We start from the raw sequence: 17,068 nt of genomic DNA, 5'->3' as shown, positions 1-17,068 counted from the left end.
GTCCCGTGTCCCTGTACCCCTGTGACTAAGGGTCCATGTTCCCCAGAGGGAGGTGCTGTGATCCTACACTACGGTGAGTTAGCCCAGAGCCAGCAATGCAACTTGCTATCATCATTCCCATTCATTTCTATAGCGGTATCAAGGCATGCTGGGAGTAGTAGTGTCCCCATATCTGGAGAGTCACCGGTTGGAGATCACTGCCTTACACTCCCATTCTCTCTCTCTTTTTATGGGTTTTTGAATGATTCCGATCTTGCTTAGTTGTTTAACCAATAACAGCGCCACCCTGGCCATGTCTGGTATTGCAGCTTAGACCCTTTCAATTAACACTGCAGTACCAGAAATGGCCTGTGAGTAAAGGTGGCGCTGTTTCCTCCCAATTTTATTTTTATTTTTTTACTAATTCAAGGCTATTCTATTTAATGTTGGGCATAAATTCCGTTTCCAGATCACAATTAATACAGTCTAAAGCTTATTATGGATTCTACTACTGCTGGGATCATCCCTTTTTGAATACCAATACAGAGAGTACCGGTATCTATATTGAACAACCCTCTCCTGGAAAGCGGGGGCCCCAGCCAGCCCCTTTTCTACTGATTTGCTATCCATTATGAACACCGCTAACTTCTGTATGCCCTAGCAAGGCAAATTAAAGGGATTATCCATACCAGACTTCCCCTTTAAGCAGAAGTGAGCTCTAAATTCCTTTTTTTGATCCCTAAACTCCCAACTTTTTTTTCCACTTGTGCCCGAATTTGTGATGATTAATCCGTATCGGTAACCCTCGTGAAGAAGAAGAACGTTCCTGGAGCTCGATGAATCACCCTCCCCATCATCATTATAACAATAACCCCCATTTAGCATCCCGCGGTCGTGACTCCCATCATCTCGGAGACGCGGTCGCCCCTTTTCTCCGCACTCATTGGTTCGGTGCCACGCGTAGATTTGGCCACCTTGACGTCACTCGGGCCAACCGGTAAGTTCTTCCAAGGCGTCACCAGGGTGCGGATGATGGGGGTCGTGTCATCTACGTGAGCCCTATGGAGAAAGTCAGGGGAAAGCCTCGGAGACTCATTGAATATTGATATTTGGACGTCACCAGGGCCCCCATATGGCGAGTGGAGTAATTAGATGGCGCTCCCTGGTCCTGCCCCTCTCCTCCTATATAAAGTGGAGAACACTTGGGAGAGGACTGTTCCACCAGTGGAGAGCAGTGCAGTAAGTCTTCACGCCCTGCCAGGGAAGAACCTTCGCCTCCCTGCTGTTCCTCCAGAGCTGACAGCGCTTGTCTTCTTTTGCAGATTCCACCCCTGGGCGGCTGTTCAGCTTCTCTCTCCGTTTTTGAGTCTCAGCCTTCGTCCTCCTGTCAGCGAGGGAGAAGCATGAAGATCCTCGTAGCCTTCGCTGTGGCCATGCTGGTGTCGGCGCAGGTCTTCGCCGCAGACATCGGACTGGATGAAATCGACTGGCCGTACAGTGACCAAATCCAGGTAGGTGACATTTCACTTCCAATTTTGTACAATTTTTTTATTTTTTTTTATTTTTACATTTATTTTTTTCTCTTTAAATACTTGGATTCCAAAAAGTTTTCTTTTCGGAACTTTCAAAGATAGAAATCTACATTTTCTGGTCATTTGGGATCACTAGGGCAATGAAAAAGAGGGCATTGTTACATGATACCGATATATTAATGTAGCAGAGTCCAACCTGTTGTTTGTGCCACATTGTAACTCAATACAGCGCCTAGACCTGCAGTCCTATGTAAAAACATGGGTAGCTAATCAGAACATCGCCAAATGGCAAACCCGGCTCTGCTACATTTATTTAATCAATTCCGCTTTATTACATTCATAAACTTAAATCGGTTGCAAAAGTATTTTCAGCACTGCTACACTTACAATACATTATTACATTCGGCTCTGCTATATCTCTAAATGCAAACCTGTTGCACTTAATAAACTTGTGATATTGCAGGCAGCTGTGCCAAATGACAAACTCCATTTTAAGGCATGAATACATTCGGCTCTGCTACATTCATGAACTCAAAACTAATACGTTTGTTATCACTGCTCTGCTGCTCTAATAATCTCAGCTCTGCTACACTAACAACAGCAGATATAATATGATAGAACAGGTGTCTTTGCCAAGTGACAAACTCAACTTTAAGACATTAATACATTCACCTCTGCTACATTCATGAATTCACAACTATTACGTTAGTAAATTCAGCTCTGCTATGCTAATAAACACAACTCTGCTACATTAATGAACACAACACTATTACATTAATAAACTCAGCTCTGCTACATTAATAAACTCAGCTCTGCTACATTAATGAACGTGACACTATTACATTAATAAACTCAGCTCTGCTACGCTAATAAACCCAGCTCTGCTATATTAATGAACATGACACTATTACATTAATAAACTCAGCCCTGCTACGCTAATAAGCTGCTACATTAATGAACGTGACATTATTACATTAATAAACACAGCTCTGCTACATTAATGAACGTGACACTATTACATTAATAAACACAGCTCTGCTGCGCTAATAAATTCCGCTCTGCTTGGAATGCCAAATGACAAACTCATCTCTTCTACACATACACATTCAGTTCTGTACCTTCATCAGTCAGCAATGCTACATTTGTAAAATCAAACCTGTTGCAATAACAAAACTCGGCTCTGCTCGCAATATCACAGCGAGAGATGGCAGATAACAAACTCTGCCCTGCTACATTAATAAACGCATATCTACCATAGTAATCAGCTGAACTCAAATTCAGCTCTGCTATACTGACATTGAAACCTGTTGCACCAATAAACTCAGCTCTGCTCATGTTACCACAATATGCTGTGCCAAATGACAAACTCAGCTCTGCTACACTAATAACTCTAGTTCTGCTACCTCAATAATGTCAGTAATGATATATTAATAAAGGAAACTCTTTCACGTCATTAAACTCCGCTCTGCTTGTTACATCACAACGAGCTGTGCCAAATGACAAACTCCTTAATCGTTTCAAGAATGCTACAGTATTACCCCCAGCTCTGCTGAACTATTACATTCAGCTCTGCTATATTACTACATGCAAACCCGTTACACTGATAAACTTGTGATATCGCGGTGAGCTGTGCCTGATGACAAACTCAGCTCTCCTACATTACTAACCTTAGCCCTGCTGCCTCAGCCCAACAATTCCACATAAACAAACTCAGCTCTGCTTCTGAGATATGAAGGATGACGAACTCAGCTTTTCTACTTTTATATATTTCTCTCTGCTACGTTAACAAAATGCAATCTGCTACATAAGTGAAGTCAGCTCTGCTACACTAATAAACTCTGTGCTGCCTCTAATATCGCAGCGAGGTGTGCCAAATGACAAACTCGGCTCATTCTACTATTAATCCTGCCTTATCCTTTCTGCATTAATAAACTAAAATCTGCTACAGTAAGAAACTCAGCTCTGCTATACGGGAAAAGTCAAAACTGCAAGAAGATGCTCATCTTATGTTCCTTATGTTTGATAATTGTCATTTATAATTTATTATTACCCTTCTATGCGCCAAGATACAGTTACACGGTATTAACACTAGAAAGGAATAATGTCCACAAAAACTTATGTTTAAGAAAATGAAATAAAAAAATTGAATTTAAAATTCATCACCAGAAGCTGAGATAACGGTCAGTATAATAAATGTCCGACTGCTGAGCGCAGTGCTGGTAGGGGATCCAGTGTCTCCTCCAGATCAGACAAATCTGCGCCTACAATGGGAATGTAGCAGAGCGGAAACTGTAACTGCAACATAATAATCATAGGATCAACTGCAGAAAGCGCAATCACCATAATGGCCTCATTACACGTGACGGCTGCATCACTAATGACCTAATGCACAGAGCTGTCTATTATCTATCTATCTATCTATCTATCTATCTATCTATCTATCTATCTATCTATCTATCTATCTATCTATCTATCTATCTATCTATCTATTATCTATTATCTATCTATCTATTATCTATCTATCTATCTATCTATCTATCTATCTATCTATCTATCTATCTATCTATCTATCTATCTATCTATCTATCTATCTATCATCTATTTATTTATCTATCTATTATCTATTATCTATCTATCTATTTATCTATCTATCTATCTATCTATCTATCTATCTATCTATCAATCATCTATTTATCTATCTATTATCTATCTATTATCTATTTATCTATTGTCTATCATCTATCTATTATCTATCTATCTATCTATCTATCTATCTATCTATCTATCTATCTATCTATCTATCTATCTATCTATCTATCTATCTATCCTGACCCTTCTTCCATTTCTCCAGTAGATTTGTCTTATTGCTGGCCTATATTTTATATATCGGTGTAGTTTGGCACATGTAGCAGAGCTGGATTTGTCTCTACAGCTCTTTCTTACAACCACTTTTATGAGGTGAGTTCATGTTCAGTCCTAGTTTTGCAATAGTAAAATATTCAGCCCCCCGCTGTGTACTCAGGCCCCGATCCGTTCTGTTTGGACTGTTCGGGAATGGTTAGCGCTGTCTTTCCTCCCAGATGTAGCAGAGCTGAACTTGCTATTTCTTTCATAGTAATCACCAGTTGAATTATGATAAGTTATGTCCCTTTATTTCTACGTAAAATTATTGAGAAGACATTGTGCCAACGTACAAACTCATCTACATCGCATGGCCAAAAAACCTCAGATGTGCCGGTAATGCCTGTCCCCACAAGTCGTAGGGCCACCGGAGATTATAATCCCAGCTCAAAGTGGATTATATTAAGTAAAGGGCAATTTATTCCAGACGTTTCACAGGAAAGAGTCCACGTCTGTGCTCATCACTGCTCCACTGTGTAATGGGGGGTCTCACATCATAAAGACGCCCGTGTTCCTGCTGTACTAATATGGGGGGAACCAACTGGTCCCAGCAAAAATCAATATTTGACTTGGAAACCGGAGTCGAAACTTGAAGCTTGTGGACCCCAATGCAAAGCGGCCCCCTACCAGCACGGTTCTATAGTAGTATCGGTCTTCTCATAGGGACCAAAGGGGCCTTTTGGGTCCCCTTAGCCCCAGGTCCCAGTTTCACCTGCAGCCCCTGCACCCACTGTACTTCCACCCCTGATATTAACCCTACACGACTGGGTCTGATTGGCCAATCAGAATTGCCCACCAGAACCTCTGCCTACTGGACCCCTGTCGCTGTTACTTGCAGAAAAGGCAGATGGAGGGTGAGATTAGGGGTAATCCCATAAAATATACATATTCAGGTTTTATAGGAACTGGCTTTGAAATCTTAAAAATAAATGCTTGGGCTAAAATTGAAAAAAAAAAAACATCCAAAAAGGTAAATTAAATAACAGCAGATAAAAAAACAGCAATAAAAAAAAGCAAAAGCACAATGTAAAACAGTGAAAAATGTCCAAAATACAAAAAAATATGAAAAATAAGAACAATAGGAAATAAACAAAAATCTAGAAAAAAACAGTAAAAATGGGGGAAAAAAACCTTCTTCCTAAAAGTAACCTCTGAAACATAAATGATAAACTCAAATAAATAATAAACTAAAATAAATAGATTTTAAACAAATAAATGCTAAATGAAATAAACAAAATATATGTAAATACTAAAATAAAATAAACAGAATTTAGAATTTTTAGAAAACAGGAAAAAAATTACAATTTAAAATATGCCAAAAAAAGCAACTCATCGCCCCCAAAAAGTCCAAAGCAAGGTAGTATTTTTTCCTAGGCTGTTCCTGTCTCTGATGACCTTGTTTGCAGCCGCTCCTGTAGACAGTAGGGTTGATTTCCCACTCGGCCCTTTCCTCTTTGGGACTTATTAATTAAATCCATCACTTTCCGGGACGTCACAAGTGATAGTGATGGGTCAGCGTCTTCTACCGTCCACAGCACAGCGCTGACCCTCCTGTGCCCTGTGAAATATTCATGATCACACTAAGGTCACATCCCAAGTGGATCCCTAATCTGAGTTTAATGACCTGTGGGAGGAAAGTGTGGGTTGGGGGTTGGGGGGTCGTTTACTTTTGAAAATGAGCCCTTTCCTAATATAATCCGTGTGAATGAGATTCCTGAAGACACAATGTCAGAAAGCCTCAATGTCAGGAATTGGAAGGTCTCAGGACCACGGACAGCAGCAGTGTCCCAGATGTAGCAGAGCTGAGTTTGTCAATGTAATGTTTCATTTCTTTACTAGCTGATTGCAGGTAATCCTGAGTGAATGGATGGAACTCAGCTCTGCTACACTTGTGGTAGTGCTACAGCTCTGCTGCATCCGTGCATTATACAGAGTACAGACTATCAGAACGCGGAGTGCGGAGCAGCTTTCTGTGAAGCCTCTAATGACACATGATGGTTATGGCAGCACTATGAGCAGTGCGCGGTGATTTACTGAGCGCGGTCTGTATATTGTCCATTAGTGCATCGTTCTATCATACCCATCATGTGTCATTAACAGCTTCATTCACTTTACACATTATCCAGAGCTGTAATCCCTGGAGGGAAACTTAATGTTCTGAGATGGTTTTGTACATTCTTAATTTCCAGCCCGGAGTAAAATGGTTCCTTATGAAATGTGATGTTTGGTTGTAAAGTCATATTGGATGTAGCTTCTTGTGTGAGCAGTGATAAGGTGATGATATCACACAACCGGGGCAGCAGATAGTAATCAGGTGACATTATCAGAGACACTGGACTGGGGGTTGCTCCATTCTTGGGTCTTCATGTTTCTCAATGTTCATGAACTTCCTGATTGTAGCTATACATTCTTCCTTTCTTTTCTCCTTCCTCACTTTGGACCATCCATCCAGCTACCTTACTCTCAAGTCTTCCTTCCTTCCTTATTTCCTTCCTTCCTTCCTTCCTTCCTTCCTTCCTTCCTTCCTTCCCTCCTTCCTTCCTTCCTCCCTCCCTCCCTCCCTCCCTTCCTTCCTTCCTTTCTTCCTTCCTTCCTTCCTTTCCTTACTCCCTCCCTCCCTTCCTTTCTTCCTTCCTTCCTTTCCTTACTCCCTCCCTCCTTTCCTTCCTTCCTTCCTTCCTTCCTTCCTCCCTCCCTCCCTCCCTCCCTTCCTTCCTCCCTCTCTCCCTTCCTTCCTTCCTTCCTTCCTCCCTCCCTCCCTCCCTCCCTCCCTCCCTCCCTCCCTTCCTTCCTTCCTTCCTCCCTCCCTCCCTCCCTTCCTCCCTCCCTTCCTTCCTTCCTTCCTCCCTCCCTCCCTCCCTCCCTTCCTTCCTCCCTCTCTCCCTTCCTTCCTTCCTTCCTTCCTTCCTCCCTCCCTCCCTCCCTCCCTCCCTCCCTCCCTCCCTCCCTCCCTTCCTTCCTTCCTTCCTCCCTCCCTCCCTTCCTCCCTCCCTTCCTTCCTTCCTTCCTCCCTCCCTCCCTTCCTTCCTCCCTCTCTCCCTTCCTTCCTTCCTCCCTCCCTTCCTCCCTTCCTTCTTTTTTCTATCCAAACATCCTTCACACCTCTCTATCTCTCTCTTATATCCTTCATTCTTTCCATTCATCTTCCCTAATTTATTTCTTTTTAACGATATACTCGTATAATATATGCTGTATGTCCTCTCTCTCTCTCTCTCTCCCATCCTCACCTCTTTCAATCCCTTCATCTCTCCCTTTCTTCCTACCACATTTCCTTCTTTTGTTTCTTTCCTTTCTCCTTACATATCCTTCCTTTCCTTACTTTCCATCATCTATCTATCCAACCATTCTCCCCCTTCCTTTGCCTCTACCCCTTATTCCTTCCTTCTTCCCTCCCTACCTCTTGCTGTTGGCTGTCTTCTTCGTTTCACTTTTACTCCTCTATGCTTCTCGACAATCATGATCTCCTTCCAACCTTTCTACCTATCTAATTTTATTCATTTCTTCCTTTACTATGGACCAACCATCTATTCATCTATCCTTGGACCCCCACTGTTTTCTTCCTACCATTCATCCTTACCTCTCTTGATCCTTCCTTTTAACCATCCATTAGTTTATCCCTTCATTCCTCCCTCATCCTTTCCATTCCTTTTGTGTCCCTTCTTTCCTGTTACTGGCTGTCCTTTTCTTTTTCCTTTAACTCTCTCTCCCTTGCTTCCCAACATTCATGATCGCCCTCATCCTTCCACCTCTCCTTCCTTCCCTGCATTCATCTGTCTATCCATCCATCCATCATTTCCCCATTCTCTACCTTCATCCTTTTTCCTTTCTTCTTACAAAGCATCTATTCATCTAACCAATCATTTCTTTTGCTTTCTTCATTCCCGCCATCATTATCTTTCACCATCTGTCAATTTCTCTGATCCCTCCTCCATTTTCTCTTTCCTTCCAGTTACTAGCTGTCCTCTTCTTTTTCCTTTAACTCTGCCATGCTTCCTAATAGTAATGGTATCCTTCCTTCACTGCATCTATCCAGCCATGCATCACTGCCTCATTAGCTATCTTCCCAATTTCTTCTTCCAATTAAGCATCCATTCATCTAACCATTCCTTCCTTCTTTCCTTTCATCCTTCCTTCCTTCCATCCTTCCTTCCTTTTTTCCCTTCCTTCTTTCTTTCCTTCCTTCTTTCCTCCCTTCTTTCATTTCTTCCTTTCCTCTTTCCCCCTTCCTTCCTTTTTCCCTTCATTCCATCCTTCTTTCCTCCTTCCTGCCGTCTTTCCTTCCTTTCTTTCTTCCCTCCTTCTTTCTTCCGTTCCTTCTTTCCTTCCTTCTTCTCTTCCTTTCTTCTTTCCTTCGCTCTTTCTTTCTTTCTTTCTTTCTTTCTTTCTTTCTTTCTTTCCTTCTTTCCTCCTTTCCTCTCTTCCTTCCTTCTTTCTTTCCTTCCTCCCTCCCTTCTTTCTTTTCTCCCTTCTTTCCTTTCTTCCTTTCTTTTTCCCTTCCTCCCTTCCTTCTTTCCTTTCTCCTTTATTTCCTTTCTTCATTCTTTCCTTCCATCCTTCCTTTCTCCCTTCTTTCTTTTCTTCTCTGTTTATTTCCATTCTTCCTTCATTCCTTCCATCTTTCTTCTTACTTTCCTTCCTTCCTTCCTCCCTTCCTTCCTTCCAGTCTTCCTTCCTTCCATCTTACTTTCCTTCCTTCCTCACTTCTTTCCTTCCTTCCTTCCTTCCTTCCTTCCTTCCTTCCTTCCTTCCTTCCTTCCTTCCTTCCTTCCTTCCTCACTTCTTTCCTTTCTTCCTTCTTTCCTTCTATCCTTCCTTCCTTCCTTCTTACTTTCCTTCTTTCCTCACTTCTTTCCTTTCTTCCTTCTTTCCTTCTATCCTTCCTTCCTTCCTCCGTTCTTTCCTTCCAGTCTTCCTTCCTTCCATCTTACTTTCCTTCCTTCCTCACTTCTTTCCTTTCTTCCTTCTTTCCTTCCATCTTTCCTTCCTTCCATCTTTCCTTCCTTCTTCCCTGCTGAAACACGCCTGGTAGATCCTTTGTAATATCTCCTTTCTGGGGGAAGCATTTGCTGGACTTCCCTTGGTTGATATTCGGAGGCAGCATTGCTCCACTACTTTCCACATAATTACCCTTGACGACTTGTCATTTTGTAGCAGAGAAGTTCTTTCATCCATGATAACTCACAGAGTACAAACACTGCACCAGGTGTAGCCATGTCCTGTGGAGAACCACAGATAACAGCAGTGTGACATTATTCTGACAAATGACAAACTCATCTCTGCTAGCTCAATGAATGTGCTAACCCCCCGATTTCAGGACTGTGGGATGTCACAGACCTCCAGTGTCGCCCTCTTCTGGCAGATCCTGGTGCTGTGACCGATACTGTGAAGGTAGATTTCCCCTTTAATGACTGAATTAAAGTTTATAATCTACAAGAGCTCCCTCATTACAGTACCGGATCCTCCGCTCATTATAGCAGGCTATCTGTCCGTAAAGTCCCTTGTACGATGCCGCTGCCATATTCGCCTGGATGCTCGGAGTCGTCTGGATGAATGCAATCTCGCTGATGTATTGAATACATTTTGGATATTAGGGGGAGGGGGGAGAATTGGGGGATTGATGTATACGGCACATTATAGCCGGGAGCCGCGGGCCAGAGCCACAACGTATCACTATGACTTCATCTCCATAATTAGATCAAACATCGGATTTCTTTATGAATAAGTTCTGTCTGTGATGAAATCCGGGGGAATTAGTTTTCTGCTGAGAGATCAGCCGCCGGCTTCTGGTTCTGTAACCATCTTGCTGCCATTATATTGCTCGTATAACATGGGATGAGAGTGCGGCGCGGTCTGTACAGCTCTGTGGGGTGAAGACTTCCAGCACCCACAAGTTTCCATTCAGAGCAAACAGTACACTGAGAAAAGTATTGGGGCGTCTTATCACTGAATTCTGGCTTCTCATTTAGTCCCATCCCCCCAGTGTATAACACCCAGCCCTGTGCCCCCCCAGTGTATAACACCCAGCCCTGTGCCCCCCAGTGTATAACACCCAGCCCTGTGCCCCCCCAGTGTATAACATCCAGCCCCGTCCCCCAGTGTAAAACACCCAGCCCTGTGCCCCCCAGTGTGTAACACCCAGCCCTGTGTCCCCTCAGTGTATAACACCCAGCCCTGTGTCCCCCAGTGTGTAACACCCAGCCCTGTCCCCCACAGTGTATAACACCCAGCCCTGTCCCCCACAGTGTATAACACCCAGCCCTGTGCCCCCTCAGTGTATAACACCCAGCCCTGTGCCCCTCAGTGTATAACACCCAGCCCTGTGCCTCTCAGTGTATAACACCCAGCCCTGTGCCCCTCAGTGTATAACACCCAGCCCTGTGCCCCCTCAGTGTATAACACCCAGCCCTGTCCCCCACAGTGTATAACACCCAGCCCTGTGCCCCCCAGTGTGTAACACCCAGCCCTGTCCCCCACAGTGTATAACACCCAGCCCTGTCCCCCACAGTGTATAACACCCAGCCCTGTGCCCCCTCAGTGTATAACACCCAGCCCTGTGCCCCTCAGTGTATAACACCCAGCCCTGTCCCCCACAGTGTATAACACCCAGCCCTGTGCCCCCCAGTGTGTAACACCCAGCCCTGTGTCCCCTCAGTGTATAACACCCAGCCCTGTGCCCCCCAGTGTGTAACACCCAGCCCTGTCCCCCACAGTGTATAACACCCAGCCCTGTCCCCCACAGTGTATAACACCCAGCCCTGTGCCCCCTCAGTGTATAACACCCAGCCCTGTGCCCCTCAGTGTATAACACCCAGCCCTGTCCCCCACAGTGTATAACACCCAGCCCTGTGCCCCCTCAGTGTATAACACCCAGCCCTGTCCCCCAGTGTATAACACCCAGCCCTGTGCCCCTCAGTGTATAACACCCAGCCCTGTCCCCCCAGTGTATAACACCCAGCCCTGTGCCCCCTCAGTGTACAACACCCAGCCCTGTGCCCCCCAGTGTATAACATCCAGCCCCGTCCCCCAGTGTAAAACACCCAGCCCTGTGCCCCTCAGTGTATAACATCCAGCCCTGTCCCCCCAGTGTATAACATCCAGCCCTGTGCCCCCTCAGTGTACAACACCCAGCACCATCGTCCCCTCAGTGTATAACACCCAGCCCTGTGCCCCTCAGTGTATAACACCCAGCCCTGTGCCCCCCAGTGTATAACACCCAGCCCTGTGCCCCTCAGTGTAGAACACCCAGCCCTGTGCCCCTCAGTGTAGAACACTCAGCCCTGTGCCCCCCAGTGTATAACACCCAGCCATGTGCCCCCTCAGTGTATAACATCCAGCCCTGTGCCCCTCAGTGTATAACACCCAGCCCTGTGCCCCCTCAGTGTATAACATCCAGCCCTGTCGCCCCCCAGTGTATAACACCCAGCCCTGTGCCCCCTCAGTGTATAACATCCAGCCCCATCACCCCCCCAGTGTATAACCCCCATGCCCCTTACCATGCCATCTGCTTTTACTACCATGTGACAGCGGCCGGTGGGTCAGAGCTCACTGATCCCAGCGCGATCTTGTGATAGGAGCCCCCGGGGTTACAAATCCGGTCATGACATTTCTTCCTCCTGAATCTTTCCCATCACCTGTGAGTGATATTATTGAGAAGTGGAAGGAACCGCAGCAACTCAGGAACAAAGTGGAGACCCCGTAACATTACAGAGTGGGGGGCCGAGTGCTGAGGAGCAGAGGGCAGAAAAGTCACCAGCACTCTGCTGACCCCATAACTGTGGAGTCCAGACCTCCTCTCCATCAGCACAAACACTGCGCCCCCACCAGGAGCTTCATGGCCGAGGAGCTGCATGCAGCCGTACGTCACCAAGCACAATGCCGAGCGTCGAATGGAGTGGTGTAAAGCCGCCAGCACTGGACTCTGGAGGAGACGTGTTCTGTGCAGTGACGGATCACACTTCTCTATCTGATGGAGGAGTCTGGGTTTGTTGATTCCAGGAGGACGTTACCCCCTGACTGCATTGTGCCCCCGGTACAGATAGTGGAGGAGGATAATGTCATGGGAATGTTATCAGGGGGCGGCCTCAGACCCTTAGCTCCACTTTATTCTCCAGCACAAGACATTGTGGACAATTGTAGCTTCAGCTTTGTGGGAACAGTTTGGGAAGGTTCAGCATGACTGCAGTGGAGGAGATCCTAAGCCTTCAAGCTCTTCAGGTCTCTTCACCACCATCTTCAGTCAATGGGGTTGAGCTGCAATACCTGACAGCAACGATGCGCACAAGGGGCGCTGTTTTTAGAAATAAAAAAACATTTGTCTCATCTTAACTGACCCCTTTAATTTAATTTAATTCCCCTTAGACCCCATGTCCAGAGCCTCTCACCTAGCCAAATCAGTTCTCATGCTTCGCACTGACGAGGGCCAACAGCCCGAAACACCGTGTCTGCGAATTGAGATACTGATTTGGCTTTTATCCTAAGTCATATTGCACGACTCGTTAAAGGGTTGATTGTGACTTGTAGGATCGCTACTTCCAATAGGTGGCGCTGTAGAGTTTAAGTCCTCTTTCTCTCAGAAGAGGCAATTTGCATATTTAAATTTCTAGAGGAGCATTGTACGGCAAATAAGCCTCCTTACCTTGACAAGCCAGAGATGGTATGTCACTCTCCATAAGGAGAAACGATACCCCTTAGACCCCATGTCCAGAGCCTCTCACCTAGCCAAATCAGTTCTCATGCTTCGCACTGACGAGGGCCAACAGCCCGAAACACCGTGTCTGCGAATTGAGATACTGATTTGGCTTTTATCCTAAGTCATATTGCACGACTCGTTAAAGGGTTGATTGTGACTTGTAGGATCGCTACTTCCAATAGGTGGCGCTGTAGAGTTTAAGTCCTCTTTCTCTCAGAAGAGGCAATTTGCATATTTAAATTTCTAGAGGAGCATTGTACGGCAAATAAGCCTCCTTACCTTGACAAGCCAGAGATGGTATGTCACTCTCCATAAGGAGAAACGATACCCCTTAGACCCCTTTAATTTAGTTAACAACCTCTAAGTAAACATCTGTCGTCCTCTTATGTCTCCTATGATTAATGCAATATATCAGTTACAAGGTTGGCGCTGGCATTCAGCCCGCGGGACTCCGATGACAATGCTAGGCACGCTTCACGGAGCCGGCCAGGGTATACTGCTGCCCGCCTGCAGCCCACCAGACTGCGAGGAGGTCTTTTCTAATTACTTTAAATAATCAATGTGAATCAATTGCTTCTCTTCCTGGTAAATGGTCGGAGCGGGTGATATATGGCATAATGCGGAGGATGAAATACATCTCCCCATGCCAGAAAGTCACCTTGGAGGAGACTCGGCAATTATCCAAATGTGCAGTCTTGTCCGTACTTCAAGAACTGCAGAAACCTGACAAAATATATGCGGAGCAGATGGCGTCGATTCAATGTACTGGCGAGCAAAAATCCAAATAATCCAAAAGAAAATCCAATAAATAAATTGTTATTTTTGAAAAGTATTTTATTTACAATTAAAACTGAGATAATTCCTCAAAACATCTTTTCCAAAATGATAAAATAGCAATACAAATGAGCGAATTTACTATGTCTGAGACGTTTTTGAGCCTCCTTTAAGGAGAATCTCTCACTTGTCTTAAATACTTATTTTTCAGATTGTTCTAAAAGCCGCTGTTCTCCTGAATCCAGCGTTGTTACTCTCTGATTTCTACTCCTCTCCAATTCTGAGATATGGTCCCTCTTTCTTGTTTGTAATTCTAGCATTGTTAGCCAAGTGGGCGTGGCGCCCAACTCTCCTTATTGGTAATATTCTAGAGGAACACACCCACTTGGCTAAAAAAAAAGACTAGATTTTTATGCAGGGAAGAGGGGACGGTATCTCAGGAACGGAGAGGCGTAGAAAAAAAAGAAAAACAGCGTCAGATTCAGGAGAAGAGCGCCATTTACACCATTACATGTTTATGGGAAGTGACAGGTCCTCTTTACTAAATAATAGGCAAATCTTCAATGGGCGTGAACAGTTCGTTACTGTGGTAAAACACAAAATGAACAGTCACTCACATTTATTTATCTATATTTAATGAGTTTTTTCTTTTTTTACTATTTGGCTTTTATTTTTAGTTTAATCTTTATGATTTTTTTTGCCTTCTATTTTTAGGTACTTTATTACATTCTATATATTATGATTAGTAGTCGTTATTCTAGTAGTGGGAGGAGAAAAAGTAGAAGTCTTATTGTATTATTATCAAAGTGATAATATTGGAGGGACATTGCTTTATTTCTTTTTATTGATATTAGTAAAATATTATTTCTTTAATTTCCTATTTTATTATGATTAGTGTTACTTTTCTGTGACTCTAATTACACATATTACTTGGCTGCGATTAATTATTGAATATTTTTATGTATATATAATTATTCTTTTCAATGATACATTATTCATATTGCTACTTTATTACATTGTATTACATATACTATTTTGCACCTTTGCTTAAAAAATATCACAAAACACTAATAAAAAATATGTGCATATAAAACCACAACTTTTATTTTTGCTGTGTAATATTAAGAGTCCATAAATCTTTGCCAAGTTTCTGATTTTAGTTTGGGTCATTAGAGCTTTAGTTTGGCTAGGACTTGTGACTGCGATATTAGGGCAGAAATGCCCCCTTATTGCACCCTGGTGGAAATGGTCTTGTTTTTCTCCTCGTATTCTGAAAAGATTTTTACATAATCGGAATAGTATTATAAAAATTAGTGAACATGTATCCCTTATAAAATTTATTTTATTTTATTTCAAAAATATTTAAAATACACCACCCAGTGTTTATGGCAGAATACACTGCCTAGATATAGTCTTTGTAATATTTATTCTACAGTATGGGTGCTAGTCAAAAAAAAGGGGCTCATTGCCTAAATTGAACATTGATGTGGCATATCTGGTGACATACCCATTACACGATAGCATCTGCCAACAATTAGATGGCTATAATATTCCTTTTATGGAAATGATATCCTGTGTCCACTAATTGCCCTTTAAACTCCCTCTCTCTTTTTTTGCTTAGTTTGTTATATTTGGTTTTTTTATTGAGTTGACCAAATTTTTTTTTTTTTCTTTCTTCATCTCTGTTCTTATGTTATTGTTTTCCCACCTGCATTGCAGGGTGAGTGAGGGCAGAGAGGGTCAGCCTACGCTGAGTGGGGGCGCCAAAAAATCGTTATTAGGGTGCCAACCTCCACAGTTAGGCAGGGGCAAATAAGGACTACTGTAGGGTATGTGCTAGACCTTGGTCTTTTTTTGTATCTAGGCAGTGTATTCTGCCATAAACACTGGGTGGTGTATTTTAAATATTTTTGAAATAAAATAAAATAAATTTTATAAGGGATACATGTTCACTAACTTGTTTTTCTCCTCGCAATAGTTTTATGGTATGTACATAAGTGGTCTCCACTCGTATGTCTGACCTGTTTTAGGCTGTGTTCACATGCGGGGCTGTGTTCACATGCGGGGCTGTGTTCACATGCGGGGCTGTGTTCACATGCGGGGCTGTGTTCACGTGCGGGGCTGTGTTCACATGTTGGGTTGTGTTCACATGTTGGGTTGTGTTCACATGTTGGGTTGTGTTCACATGTTGGGTTGTGTTCACATGTTGGGTTGTGTTCACATGTTGGGTTGTGTTCACATGTTAGGCTGTGTTCACATATTAGGCTGTGTTCACATGCTTTTCTGTGTTCACATGCTAGGATATTCACATGTTGGGCTGTGTTCACATGCTGGGCTGTGTTCACATGTTAGACTGTGTTCACATGTTATGCTGTGTTCACATATTAGGCTGTGTTCACATGCTGGGCTGTGTTCCTATGTTGGGCTGTGTTCCTATGTTGGGCTGTGTTCCCATGTTGGGCTGTGTTCACATGCTGGGCTGTGCTCACATGTTGGGCTGTGCTCACATGTTGGGCTGTGCTCACATGTTGGGCTGTACTCACATGTTGGGCTGTGTTCACATGCTAGGCTGTGTTCACATGCTAGGCTGTGTTCACATGCTAGGCTGTGTTCACATGCTAGGCTGTGTTCACATGCTGGGTTGTGTCCACATGTTGGGCTGTGTTCACATATTAGGCTGTGTTCACCTGCTAGGCTGTGTTCACATGCTAGGATGTTCACATGCTGGGCGATGTTCACATGCTGGGCTGTGCTCACATGTTGGGCTGTGCTCACATGTTGGGCTGTGTTCACATGCTAGGATGTTCACATGTTGGGCTGTGTCCACATGTTGGGCTGTGTCCACATGTTGGGCTGTGTCCACATGTTGGGCTGTGTCCACGTGTGGTTCATGTGTTAGGCTGTGTTCACGTGTTAAGCTGTGTTCACGTGTTAAGCTGTGTTCACATGTTATGCTGTGTTCACATGTTATGCTGTGTTCACATGTTATGCTGTGTTCACATGTTATGCTGTGTTCACATGTTATGCTGTGTTCACCTGCTAGGTTGTGTTCACATGCTAGGATGTTCACATGCTGGGCTGTGTTCACATGTTGGGCTGTGTTCACATGTTGGGCTGTGTTCACGTGTTAGGCTATGTTCACGTGTTAGGCTGTGTTCACGTGTTAGGCTGTGTTCACATGTTATGCTGTGTT

The 17,068-nt window shown here is 44.0% G+C and overlaps 1 protein-coding gene across 2 annotated transcripts in view; it reads left to right on the top strand.

Moving 5' to 3' along the window:
- The first annotated feature begins 1,068 nt into the window (after window positions 1–1,068).
- LOC143781501 (tachykinin-like peptide) overlaps window positions 1,069–17,068 on the top strand; it is a 35,291-nt gene continuing 19,291 nt past the window's right edge. The window contains exons 1-2 of one of the 2 annotated variants that reach the window (XM_077268139.1): window positions 1,069–1,218; window positions 1,302–1,490. In XM_077268139.1, coding sequence (XP_077124254.1) covers window positions 1,132–1,218; window positions 1,302–1,490 — 276 coding nt within the window. In that variant the 5' untranslated portion in view covers window positions 1,069–1,131. The remainder of the gene's footprint in view (window positions 1,219–1,301; window positions 1,491–17,068) is intronic. The other variant, XM_077268140.1, reaches the window with a different exon arrangement.

The sequence above is a fragment of the Ranitomeya variabilis genome, chromosome 6, assembly GCF_051348905.1.
Source record: "Ranitomeya variabilis isolate aRanVar5 chromosome 6, aRanVar5.hap1, whole genome shotgun sequence".
Taxonomy (NCBI): Eukaryota; Metazoa; Chordata; class Amphibia; order Anura; family Dendrobatidae; genus Ranitomeya; species Ranitomeya variabilis.
The sequence above is the reverse complement of the archived record's forward strand: the minus strand, read 5'-3'. Positions and strand labels throughout refer to the sequence as shown.